This window comes from Lepisma saccharinum, chromosome 4 (assembly GCF_977018435.1).
Source record: "Lepisma saccharinum chromosome 4, izLepSacc3.1, whole genome shotgun sequence".
NCBI classification, from domain to species: domain Eukaryota; kingdom Metazoa; phylum Arthropoda; class Insecta; order Zygentoma; family Lepismatidae; genus Lepisma; species Lepisma saccharinum.
Window position 1 is genome coordinate 17,183,396 of NC_139232.1, and position 14,642 is coordinate 17,198,037.

Genomic DNA, 14,642 nt, shown 5'->3' on the forward strand with positions numbered 1-14,642 from the left:
TCGGAGCACTCAACGCTCGTATGTCAAAGAATTCTAAACGGAGACGAAATTAGCGACATCATACGGATAAAAACAAACCTACAAGTTCAAATAGTTCAAAATACTATCAACAGATGTCAGAAGGCTACTAAAAGCGACGTACTTCGAAAATGCGGCATCCGCAGCGAGTGGAAGTATGAACTCGCAATAATGCGACTTCCGCGGAGCAAGGCACCTGGCGTGCTGTGCATAAAAGCGACGACCGCAGCGAAATAGTAAAGCAATGACGCATGTATTATATAATTTATGCACAGAAAGTCCTTTAAAAATTGTATGGTACAGGAGATGAAAGGAAGCAAAAAAATACATTCCGCTGACATGCATGTACAGGTCTTTATGTGTTGTGTGGTTGGCAATACTTTGCATGTTCTCATTGTCTGCAATATGAACAGCTTGGCGGTTAAATCAAGACTGGCATGGAAGATTCTGAGTACTGTTCTCTACATAAAACCTGCTGCAAACTTAACCTGTCGCGGAGCTTAGTACACGTGGTACTAGTTTCATTGTTTTGACTTTAGTTATGCGTCTGTGACAGCAGCTACAGACGTAGCCCCCATGCAACTTTTTTTTCTTTTCCTTAATTTGAAGAAACTTCATGGGATGCATTTTCCTTCCATCATCAGAAGCAGCAGGGTTGCTGTAGGGCCGATTCTGGATGATCTATCAAAAAACAGCCAGCATGTCTTTGAAGGCTTACAAAAACACTCGGACAAGTGCATCACATCCAATGGGAACAACTTTGAGAAAGGCCATCAAAATGTTGTCAAGAAGAAACTAACGATCATTCTTTGCTGAACAGTCCTCGCATTTTTAAAAGAAGAGTAGGTACTAACAGAAGAGGTTTTCTTGGGCAATCAGCCAGGTGATTTCCGGATAGGCTTCAGAGTTTTCGAGAGCTAACGCCATTCATCTTCAAGGATTAAAGTGATTAGATGGAGAGTGACGTTAGCTCTCGAAAGCCTATCCGGAAATCACCTGGCTGATTGCCCGAGAAAACCTCTTCAGTATTCACCACCAGGAAAGCTTCGAGAATTATTTTAGGTACTATACCGTACAGGTTGAAGTAATCTGCATATAAGTGTGTCATTTTAAGAAATTAATAATCACAATTTCAGTATGTCAAATAGTAATTAAAGTCTGAACTGTAAGAGCAATCTGTACAAATGTATAAAAAAAATTAATAGTATTTTTAATTTATAACATTGCTTAAATTACTTACAGAGTGATAAAGATTATGATCCTTTTGCTGAAAGAAGACGCCCTACTATAGCAGAGAGGGAAGATGAATATCGAATGAAACGGCGTTACATGATTATATCTCCTGAACGTGTGGATCCTTTTGCAGAAGGTGAGTTAATGTTTTTTTTTGTTCTAAATAATAAATGAATTTTATAATGTCTTTTGTATGTATGTTAATGATAGTGTACTGTTTGTACTGATAAGTTGAATTTCACAATGAAATGCCACCTGGTTTTGCAGGCCAATCTTAAGAGGATTTTTTTTTTTTTTTAATGCAGAAATATTTGCTAGACGTTGAGTCTTATTTGCATATGTTACTTGTGAATTGCATTGATTGCATTGCATTGATTGCATTGCTTAGGAAATAATTACATTTAGCCACTGCAAGTACAGTAAATGTTAATATTTATTAATTCTTCTATGATTAAATTTAGGAGAGTTGAAGCAGATTAGTTCACGAGCTGTAGTTGAAAACTAGCACAATAGGTGCAGTGCAAAGCCAGATAATTGTAGCCAGTATTTTGTTTTCGATCACTGTTTCTATCAACATACATTTACAATTCTGTTTTTATATTGTGCCAGTAATTAGCATTTTTCAAGACAAGCTTTTTTAATTTGTAACTGTGCTTTAGATAATACCTCACTATATGCAAGTCCCGGGTTCGATATCCGGTGGAGGCACATAGTGGTTCGAATCCCACTTTAAACTGTAGGTCCAGTCCCGACCAGCCTTACTGTGCATAAAGTGGACTTAAAACACCAACTCAATCAATCAACTATATGCAAGTATACTCATTTGCCTGAGTTCCTATCGCCAGTTGCAGTGTCCAAATGAAATGTAACAATGGAGCATACTGAATTGTCATTTAGTGTTTTGACACTATTACTTTTTAAACTTGGTCTTGTAATTCCTATCTGAATAATGTCATAACAACTGCAATTTGATGGAATTAAAAACAAAAACCACTTCTTGGAAGTATTTGTATGCAGATTATTTCAAAATATAGAGCATAGTAATATTGTTTTGATTTTATGCATGCATATTTTACAAACTACTTTGATGGTTTATAACTTTTACTCCATCTAGATATCACATGTAGCCAAATGGTTAGTACTCTCACCTTTGGTGAAAATGGTTCTGGGTTTGATCCTGGTAAAGCTCCAAAATTTTGGTGGTAACCCAACATTGCAGGGACAATTGGGACTATTTCAAAGCAGTGGTAGAAGACTCTGGTCTTGAAAAGTTAAAAACAGCAACAATGGAAATCAATGTGCTTATCACTTGTCACCCAGGGAATGCTTCATAGAAAATACATTTTGCATTCACAATGGTGGTAATATTACTTCGAGGGCTTCGCTAAAGGAATACGTTAACCTTAGAAATAATACAATTGTAATATTTGACAAGTCTATCGTTATTAAACTCGTTATGTCTGAGAGCATTGCAGCTTTGCTTTCTGCATCTTGTGGCCAGTGTTTGGCTACCGAAACTCTATTTATTATGTACAAGCAGTACACACATGTTTGATAGTATTGTGAATGACTGGAGAATGTGAATGAATGATGTGTGTGAGTGCACCAGGGATAAAGTGGATATGATAAAGTATATGAAGCATGTTGTTCAGGAGAACATTAATATAGTTTGACAGAAAATGGAGATATTTACTAAATATACATATTAATTTTTGAATTGCTTCCTAGAGTAATAGTAAATACACTTACATGTAAATCTGGAGTATAATCAAAAGTTGATTTTTCTTAATTACAATACAGATATTTTAAGAGCTATTGGTAATTTTCAGTGTGATTATTCTCCAGGAAAAGTATGTTACCATAGTTGTTTGCATACCTTTTGACAGATTTCTTTATTGTGTGTTTCTGTAACCACATTTAATGTTTGTAATGAACTTCCTCTTATTTCGTAATGCTTGAACATAAAGGTTTCTTCAGAATTTTGACACTTATGCTGTAGAACCGCTGTAAAGTGTGTATGCACTTCCGCTTATGCTTGCTACATACCATGCTCCCGATCGTAAAACAGATTGATTGTAGATAAATTTTTAAAAGTTATTTTTGCGCAACAGCTTACACTGTTCATAATCAACAAGAAAGTATAAAAATGTGTACTAAAGTGTGTAAAACTTTCAAGGCAATAATTCTTACAGTTGGTAATCACATAATGAAATCTTCGGATGCTCAGCTTCCATATTGACTAATATACTCTGTGCTAAAAGTCACAGGTGGGATACTCCACTTGATCACACACACAACATGGAAGATTAATGTCCAAAGATTTTGTTTTGTGAATTCCATCTACAGGAATTCTTTTGTTGAAAAGTAAACCTAAGTTTGTCCCACACTGTAGCTGTGCGGTCTAAGGCATCATGCTTTGGGCTCCAGCTGCAGGACGCGTGCAGGTTCGAGTCTCGTGGGGGAAGCGTAACAATTTTTCTCTCGAGATTTCGGGACCGGTGGCCACCCACCATCGTGAGTAAATTGGGGAGCTACGAATGAGTAGCGTAACCCGGTCATTGAAATCTACAACAACAACTGGGGGTTCGTCGTTCTCAGCATACGTCACCCCGTAAATGATTGGATAATCTCCTCGGCAGGCGGGAGTGAGACCAGCAGTTGGTAGGTAGGCCGTGACCCTCACAGGCTGTTGTCCCATGGGTTATTTATTAATCCTAGGTTTATGAAACATTAGTACTACACATGTTAGAGACTCCCCATCATAAATACAGATTTAAAATATATACACATATTTTTTCTGGTTATATACATATATACATTATAAACAACAGCATATTTTGAACCAACTGTTCAAAAAGTTCTACTTTTCCGTCGTTCAACAGAATTCCAGGAATAACTTTGCTACCTTTTTTTCAAAATTTGACACAGAACTCAAATGAGCACAAGGCAGGTTTATGAATTTACTGAGATGCAACACTCAATTGTTCTTGATAGAATTTCTAACGTAAATGTAGTCATCATTAGCACACCGTGTTAGATTGAACAGGTGTTATCTTGTAGTGTTCATTTTATTTTACATCAAAGTTTTCAATAGTGTCTCTTTGTTTTATGTGTAGTATGTCAGACTTTAAGGAAAAGTGGCATTATTCCTGTAATTCTTTTTGGGATGATGTAATTTGAGATTTTCATATGAGTTTGCTGATAGGTATTCTCTGAATTATTTTTGCAAGTCCATTATGTTTTATTATTGGTCAATCTATATGGAACTTGAAGCTTGGTTCCTGAGTGCGTTGTCAACTTTCGATCTCACGATAGAAGATCCTTGAGTCCCAGCATGGTCATGGGTGGTCTTTGTGAGTGATCCTTAATCAGTTTCTTCTATCATCACTCATACAGATGCTAAATAACAAAAATACAATACATAACTTCTGAAGCTTCGTATGGAAGAATATGACAGGATTCTTGTATGGGGAAGAGCTTTGGTTCCTTGTAAAGCTGAATTTTTCACTGTTGACTTGGTGTTTGCAATTATTATGTACATGAATATGGAGGAGTAACAAGCTGTTTTGGAAAATTGAGAAATTTGACTTTGTATTACCATATGAAAAGCCTCTTTGCAGACCTTGCCCCTCAGAATTTAGTTCCATTTTTAGCTATCGTATGGGCAACTCCCCAACCCTTACTTTCAATTTCTTCTTTTTGTCATTATTGTTGACTACTTGTCCATATTTCTGTTTATTAATGATTTTTCTGTCACTGCTGTGTAGATGGGTTAATTTTTGACAAGAACATTTCTGATTTTTGTCATGTTAAAAATCGCAATCACTAATGGGTTTGCTGTTTTTAGTTGAAAAATTCTTAACTAATATTTTGCTGTATTGGGACTGTGAAAGTTAAAATTGTTGTGGGAAAACGTAAAATCTGAAAACTTATAATCAGGGTTTCACTGTACTTTGAGAAATCAAAAGAAAAATGTTAGAATTCATCTTGTTAGGTCCTAGTAAAGTTGATTCTGGGTAAAATATGATTTGGATGCCTTTATAAATATGTTTCTTTACAAAATTCAGGAGTAACTGACTTCCTTAATGACATTTTTTGCCACTGCTTACAAAATGACTTTAGTGTTGAGACTAAAAGATGTGCATAAGCTTTTGTTTGTTTACCTGAACATCAACCACTGGTATACACAGGGTCGGAGCTGATAGGCCCATCATCTGTCCTGAAATTTTGGGCAAATCAAAATTTTCAAATGAAGCCAATAAGAAACAATATGCAAATTCCCATAATATTACCCTGAATTGCCATTTTTGCCTTTGAACAACTTCGAAAACTTATTCAAGTAGTAATTAGGAAATATTTTATTACACTTCCCCCCTCCTTCTCCCTAGATCTTCTACAATTTAAGTCCCCTCTGAGGAAATATCCTGTGTAGGCTAGTGACATCAACTGATAGTAGCATGTCATGAAGGGTGTTGAAACATCAGTAAGTAGGGGAGACCGGGGTAATTAGAACATGGGGTTATTGGAACATGTTAATGTAGAATAATTTAAAACGAAAATACTGGTGTAATAACATTTCATACCTATGTACCTTCACTAAACCTACATTCAGAAAATTTGTTATTGGAATAACTACACAAAAGTAAGTTTTATTGGACTTTTATTATACACCTGCAAAAATGATGTGACGCATGCTTGGTGTTTCTCTGCTTCTGCATATACTGGATGTGAATGAAAGAACCCTTTCAAAATTTTCTTCACCCCTATAATAAAACATAAGGGCACACATCATTTCATGTGAGTTTGGTTGTCTATGGGCAATTTGCCTGGTTTTTATAAGCAAAGTTCTTATTACCCCAATAATTTCTGCAAATGGGTTATTAGAACATTGCGTAATTTGCTTGATTTCGCTTGGGTATACTAGATTGTACATGTAACTATTAGAAGTTTTTTCTTTACTACATTGTAGAATGGCCTGTAACCTTTCAAATAAATCATAGATAACTGATTTTCATTAACACATATTTGCTTCACAGCTGGGAAATTGAACTTTATGAAAAAAAGACGTTAACTTGGGATTTTATTTAAACAAGCATTGATAACTCCAGAAGAAGTAGAGCTATTGTGTTCAAATTTGCAGGGTAAATTGGACATTTATATATGATGTTCGTATTACCCCAACAGCAATCTAAAGCTATTCAGTTGAAATTTCTAACTTATGTTCCATTAACCCCAAATGGGGTAATTGGAACAATTTTATGGTGTCATGACAATTTATTTTTTTTTTGGACGAGTATTTGCAATGCAGGTATGGTCATTATTTTTTTCAAAAATATGCAAAAGATGTCCTTTTAAATGGTAGAAATTTTAAAAAAATCCATCAGTAACTTTCTGAGTAATTTACAGTGGAACTTCTACAGGCTGTTTCCTGTTCTAATTACCCCGGTCTCCCCTAGTTGAAGAAGAAAGGACGTTACATAATATACCATATTCACTCATGTATAATGCACACTTTTTTCCAAAAAATTTACTTCCAAAAACTGTGGTGCGTGTTATGCACGGAATAATTCGGACAGCCAACATGAAACCATACGGGATCATTCCATGATTTTGTGACACTTGCATTGACTTTTCATGTTTACGGAACCCTATCATATTACACATCGTTGTAAAGCTTAAATCCTGCAGTTTCTGAATATGGCAACAGTATCCCATTCAAGATGGTGACACTAATGTGCAATGTGGTTGAAATAAGCTCATCACAAAATGAAGGAATGTTCTGATTTTATGGTACTTTGGATGAAAGAAAAGATAAGGAAAAATAAAATAATAATGAGAGTGTATTACTGGCCAAATCATGTTATATATATGGAGTGTGTAAATGCCTTAATGGAAGAAATCTTGTGCTGCTAACTGGTAGTTCGAGGGTCCTGAATGTGCCTTGTATAAATGTTACATCAGTCATGGAAAAAGTATATATTTTGAAGTTTTTTAGAAAAAGTAAAGAAGGAATGAACAGGACCACATATAAAAGTCTGAAGGCCATTTCCATAATTTTTCCCTTTGCAATGAAATGTTCTGCAACACCAAGAAAGCAGTGCCTGTGCCATTTCGGCGGAATTCGAGCATGTACGTCCCGTCACATGGGATGCGTATCAGCAGTATTTTTTGGGCGAGAAATAATAGAAAAGAACTTCCTGAGCACTGCAAATCCATAACGTAATTTTGATCTTACTTTTGTACTATTACAGAATAAATTAGGTGGTTAAAGAGTGTTGTCACTTTTCCCCATCAAAAACCAGTGTGCGCATTATACATGCGTAAATACGGTATTTGAATTTGGAACGAAGCATGAATGGTAGCCATGCAACAATTCATAGGAATAATTTAGAGGTCTTTAAAATTGCCTCAAATCTGACAGCTTATTCGCACATTTATTTTTCATTTTTGTATGCAAACAACATGGTACCTACTGTCATGTGTACATATATTTGAAAAATGGGTGGATAATCATTTAGGGATGGGGGATATAGTTAAGTCTTCGTTACTAATGATATTCAATTTTTTCTCCCCTTTGAGGATACCTGCAACGCAGTGGGCTCTACATCGGATATCCAGAAATTTGAGGCATGGTTAGAGTATTTCAAGGAATATTGCTACGAATGTCCTTTCATTAGTTTGTTTTAATATATTCTTGTTATATTTTTTCCTTGAGTTATAGAAGAAGAAAATATTTCATTTTATTCATAATTTTAAAATTAGTAGCACCTACTTTAATTGTGCTTTAAGTACATGAAAGGATACATAGATAAATTCATATTGAAATGTAAAATACAAACTAGTATTTTTAATTTCTCGTTGCTATGGACACTGCCAAATAATCATTTGTCCACGTTAATATATGGAGGTGATATATTTGCTCCATATTCACCGAGAACAATAGAAGCCGCTGGATAAATCACCCATGTGATTGTGGTAGCCAAGTCTCCAAACATTCCCTTGGTGTGTGTTTGTGTGTGTGTGAGCAGTTCAAAAAATTACTAATCAACCAGATTAATTACAGGTCCATCAGGCGCTCCTGGCAGAAATGTTTGACGAATCCTAGATGATGTGATGTGAAGAAGGTACCACGTATGTATATAGTTCAAATGCAGTTTTCAGATCAATTGTTAATTACAAATGTTCATTTGGAGATGCGAGAATATGTATTGATTAATAACAAGCATGGCATAAGTAATCAGGCTAGGTCAGAATTATAAGGACACTGATTTGTAAACTATGCTAATATGTAAATCCACATTGAATCAATTGTTTCCCACGTGTGTGTGACAAAAAGATAAGCATTCAGAACTATCAGTTCAATGCTTTTCTGACATTTAGGAATTTTGCAGAGGCCCCAAAATATGCAGGTTCCGTAAATTTTGTGCCAATGCTGTTCGGTAAAAATAAATTTTGTAATTAAATAAGCATTTTCGCTTTCTGATTACTTCATTAGTGAATATTTTAGGGATGAACCCATATGAAATTTTTGCTGATGTTCATGACACACACATATGAAATTCACTGATATTCTGCTAATGGTATATTAAAATGAGAATATGAATAGATTCATTAATTTCTTTAATTTATGAATTTTGCCTGAGGAAGAGAAACCATGTACATATTTAGATATTAATTTAACCAAGATATAAGGTATATATCCTTAAAATAATAAAACAGAAGCAGAATTTTGCAACAAGGTACAGGCTATTCACACAAATAACACATAGGTGAAGTCCTCCCAGATGGTGCAGTGGTAGCTTCGTTTCCTTATAATCAAGGGGTCCCAGGTTCGATACCCGGTGGAGGCACAAAGTGGTTCGGATTCCACTTTAAACTGTTTTTTTAGTCCCGATTAACCATACTGTGCATAAAGTGGACTTAAAACAGCAAATCAATCAATCAAACACATGGGTGAAATTTTCTGCAGGTGTCTGTTGAAAAGTGGCTGTTCATTAATTTGAAATTTTAAAGAATACTAATAACCCACAGTGTGCAAATTCGAAGTACAATAACAAAATTGCATCTGTATAATATATTCACCATGTCATGAATGAATATATATACCTCTTAATGGGTGCAAAGGAATCTCTTTAGAAAACAAAAAATGTCAGTATGATATGTAAAATAACAATTTTCACAAAATTTTAAAATAGAGTTTTATAAATATCCATTTGTTGCTTCATAACCACTGTCAACCAGTAATTTCAGAGCACACCAAATAATGTAATTTAATTGACTGTTTCTTTTTGGCTTTCACTATGGAGCATATGAAAAAATTAGTTTCTTTTACCATGTAGCGCATAATTAATAGGCAATATTGTCTTGTACATACATTCAAAAGATTACTTTTCGCAGATCTCTAGTTGACAACTTTTGTGGGTACACAACTAAGATTTTGACATGATAATTTGTAAACAAAACTTTTATATAAATTAAATTATACCTTTTTTTCACTGCTGGTGTATACCGTCAATCTAACATATCTTTTACCACTCTCCTCAATTTTTATTGTTTTGAATATTTCACATCACACATAATTTTAACCCATCAGAATGCATGGGATATGGTGTGGAATATGATAGTAATTGTGCATTATTAGTGAAAATCTTACAATTGCTTGATAGTATATGCCAATGCTTGTATTGATTCTTTTTTTCAGACATTGTATAAATATGTACCTCAAAATTGTGATCTGAAAACTGCTTTACATTGTCTAAATGGTTTGGTTTCCAATTTTGAAATCCCACATTTTAGATCTTTGATAGAATAATAGTACTTTGAACTTAATGTAGACATAGTATGTTAAAATAGGACGTTTAAAAATGGCAATAATGCAAAATATAAATTCCTAAGTTTGAAATTTTTCTAAACAAATTCTTCAATAGATAGGTGGGATTTTCAGAATTTCAGATCTGGATATATTCTGATTCCCTCACTAAAAGCAGTTTGAAATATGAAATCCCAGTTAGTATTTTCTGTCAAATTTTGTAAATAATTATTTACTTATGTGACTAGGAATTATTACTTTTCTTGGATTGAAGAAAGTATACATTTATTTAAATGTTAGTCACTGATTATAATGTCTGTCATGCTGTAATTTTTGTATGAATGTAACAAGCGAACAATGGCATGTACAGGAAGTAGCCAAATTGTAATATTCCTGAAAGTTTTCCTGAACTTCTTGAAGTGAGTTGTTCATCAGAATATCTAGGTCTGGAAAAAATAGTTGCATTAGTAGTGAATGATTACTTTAAAGCAAAATTTTGCTGTGTAGTAAATTTTATTTAGCTGAGAAATAGTTAATATGAATAGTGACTAATCCACACGCTTTTGCGTGACATTATTTGGTTCTTTCAGGTGGTAAAACTCCAGATATTGGGTCACGAACGTACACAGAGATTATGCGGGAGCAGCACTTGCGAGGAGAGGAATCTGACGTGAGTATTTTGAAGCGTTTACTGCTTTTGGTATCAAAGTATTGATATTTGTTGCACAAAATGAATGATGATGACTCGTGATCATTCTATTTAAAAACAATGCTGATACTAAAATATGAAATTTGAAGTCTTAGGGAGTCATTTGATTTTGGACAACAAAAATATACGAACTTCTGAGGGTCAGAATACCTTTTGCATTATTGTTATAATCCTGCAGAAGATAATGCATTTTGACAAATGCATATTTCGTTACTTATCTGATGTAGCAGTGAAGCACCATTTGAAAAAAATGTTTCACTGCTTTACATTTGACAGATTGGTGTAAACAGTACAAATGAGAAAATGTTGATGTTTACCTATGCATATTAGACAGACACAAATTTTACTTTAGGCCCACTTTATTCTTGAAAAAGTTAATCCAGACTGAAATCTGAAACTGTTGTGCAACATACATTTTAGAAACCTTCAACTATGATGTGACATAGTTTCATGTCTGTCTGTAACTCTCATCTCAAGGTAAAATTGTGGACAATAGCAATGAACAACAGCAATAACAAAGAAGATTGCTTGATTGGATAATCAAGGGGTCTAAGGTTTGATAATGGTGAAGGCATTCAGTGATTTGGATCCCACTTTAAAACTCATATTTTACATTCTTTTTCATGATTGTTACTTCTTGTGGGGAAATAATTAGATTTTCCAGTTTGTAAACTACCGGTAGTTTATATGACTATTGAAGGAAAATATCCTTATTTAACCCCATCTGTATATTATTAGGCTCACCGAGTCATCCTCACTACACTGGTTGAGGTGAATTAGTCTTTCTAGGTAATTAGCACCTTGCCATTTTAGAATATTATAGCACGTTGATCATTTTGTAACATGTAACATTTCGCAAACTTCTCGTCTGCATCATCAGACCCAATGGAGTAGATAGAAATACACTTGCATATTATATAGTTTGTAAAGTAGTTCCAAGATGGTTAATTTTTTGTTGTTGACGAAACACACAGTCTCACTGTTGTGAGGTCTCAGGTTTTTACGTCAATTTTTTTTTATCATTAACAATAACCATCTTGGAAGTGATTCAACAAACTATGCAGTGCTATGCTGTTGAAGGCAAATGCCCTTTTTATGTGGCAGTTCTTTCTTGAGCATACAGTGGTACTGAAACATTGTAAAGCATAGAACACAATGAAATTTCGTACAAATCTTTTTCCCATGTCTTCCATCTATTCATTTAGCCAATAATTTTATGTATGGATGGACTGATATGAAATTTTGGCTAATACTGATGTAAAATTTACTGATCCCGGTTTTACAGGTTCAAGATAAAAATTCCAAATTGATATGAATTGTTGATTGATCTCCTTATAAGTGTATGTTATCAGATGATTGCAACCCCAAAGAAGCTGCATATTTAGACATTTACTTTTTTAAAAAGTAACCAATGGGGATTACCTCTTCACATCCATAAAAATTATATCAAAATGGCAGAATATTTCACTAAATTATAAGATATTTATGGATATATCAGACCTGTAAAATTATTGGTAATTTTACCAATAAACCGATACACCAATATGGCTATATCGGCTAATACTGGTGGAGTACCAATTAATCTGCCCCATCCCTAATTTTGTGTATCTGTCACGACTTGTTTCAAAACTGTGACTGTTTTTAACCCTGGCATTATTTTATGGGTATGCTTTATGTATATATATATTTTTTATATTTTGGAATACAGGTCAAAACATCTCTCTTAAACAGAAACGTTTCTTATCCTATTCTATTAAAAAAAAATAATGTTGCTGAAGCAAGTGCATTATTACCAGTACTTATGAATTTTTTTGTGAATAGCTCGTTAAAGATACTTGCAAGCAATCACACTATGATAGAAGATTGTAATAAAATTGTTATTCCAGGTACGAAAGAAATTGGTAGAAAAGTCCAAAGATGGCACCCTTAAACCAGTATCCAACGGAGAAATGCAGAAGTCAGCCCCAAAGAGAAGAGGACGATGGGATCAGACATCAGAAGAGTCAACACCTGTGAAAAAGAAAGCCAGTTCTTGGGATGCATCTGATGTGAGTATATTTTGCATTTTATTTTTTTGTCCTTTGGTTATTAATATTGATTTGTCCCCGTCCCCCTTTAATTAAAAGAATAGGATAATGTCATAGATTGATATGGTTTTTGTGTTTCCTGCAGTTTTCTGAGCATGTCTCAAGATGCTTTTAAACCTTTACAGACATGTTGATATTCATGTAAACATGTGAATAAAATGCAGAAATCTTACTTGTATTTTTGAAAAACAACACACTGCACAGTTCAAGACACATAAATCCACATCATGAAAGCTAAGAAGGGTACCACAGAAGGTACATTCTATTTTTTTTCAATAAATTGCATATGAAGACCTGAGAGGCTAAGTGGCATGTTTAGCATGTTTTCAAGAAAAATAAGGTTTTGCATTTTAAGGCACCAACACTTTCATATGCAAGAGAGTTACACAATTCTAACACTACAACGTAAAGGAATGTCTGTGATATTGCACTGCAAATCAACACAGACTTACGTCAATTCCTTTGTGAAGAAGTGCATATCATTGTATCACTCGCTGTCACTGCCATCAATATCTTCGATGACACCATATACTTGACTTGCTTCCCATGTGTTCCACTTCAGAGTTGTGTAAAACTGGTGGTAAATGGGTGGAATGTACTGCAACATTGTCATGATATTATCATATTTTGCCTTCTGGATAACTCTTCCTTCCGGATACTTGCATTTCAACACGACTTTCCTTAAGGATGGCAACCGCCGTCTTCCTCGTTGGAAACTCACATTACTCCGCGGCTCACATTCGGCTCATACGTAAATCACACTTGGATGATGTGGATGCCTTTCGTGAAACTCATGCATGTTTCTTGTCTCATGATTTGTCCATCTTCTGTTTTTTTTCTTCTTTTTTTTTCTTTTCGTTCTTCGTATTGTCATAAGTGACTGTAAGGTTGACATTGCCTTCATGTCCTGTGTGTTCATTTGCATTACTGTAAAGGGATTCTTTTTCCTTGCCTTCCTTATTAGCGTTATCCATTGCGAGGGTGTATAAACAGACTGAGTTTTCCACTTCGACCTCTCAATGACGCCGAAATCTGCATCACATGGTAGGAAAGTCTGGCCCGGGACCAAACACCTATGCTCTATTGTTTTGAGATTGGTAATGTCCAGCAAGTACATACACAGGGCCATTATTACAGAGTTCTTATTTTGTCCAATGCAAGAATCACTATATACTATTACAGTAGACCTGCTGTGAATATCTTCCGGTAGGTTTGTCATCACTTGGAGAATACAGCTTCCAATTTCTTCACTACCACGAGATGCGACAGATTCTGGCCAGACGCACATAACTGCAGAATCGTCATGACAGAAATGGATTCCAAAGCAGTATGTCCACAAATGCCGCAGGTAGAACACAGTCTCCGTGCTGATCATGGGCGTTGGAAGTGTTTGTTGGAGATCCATGGCGATAACTATTGTATTGCTGTCAACATCTTGGCACTCCTTTTTTGCGTTCCTCAAAGACTGATATGCAGCTTCGGCTTTACGAAGCTTAGGTTCTACATGCTGCATCGAATCACATGTTTTGCATGTATCGGTGCATGGCATTTTAAATGCAATATTGAACTCATGGTTGAATACATGTTGATATGTGTGTAACTTCACTGGAGTAATAGTCTTTTGTTTGCACTCTTCCACATACAAATAATACATCTGCTGCAGGGACTGCACTGCAACTACATACGAGCATTCTGGGTTTGAAGCCCTACTGTAGTGCGAACGGTATCTTGGGAAAGACATGATGTGATTCCTGACAACATTCAATTCTTCCTGTGCAATAGCATG

The 14,642-nt window shown here is 34.9% G+C and overlaps 1 protein-coding gene across 2 annotated transcripts in view; it reads left to right on the forward strand.

Annotated features, from left to right (window-relative positions):
* The window catches only part of Sf3b1 (splicing factor 3b subunit 1), a 94,713-nt gene that overhangs the window by 20,855 nt on the left and 59,216 nt on the right, over positions 1–14,642 (forward strand). The window contains exons 4-6 of one of the 2 annotated variants that reach the window (XM_083120342.1): positions 1,261–1,387; positions 10,651–10,730; positions 12,656–12,817. In XM_083120342.1, the coding sequence (XP_082976468.1) occupies positions 1,261–1,387; positions 10,651–10,730; positions 12,656–12,817 (369 nt within the window). Of the gene's footprint in view, positions 1–1,260; positions 1,388–8,327; positions 8,376–10,650; positions 10,731–12,655; positions 12,818–14,642 lie in introns of those variants that run through there. The other variant, XM_083120343.1, reaches the window with a different exon arrangement.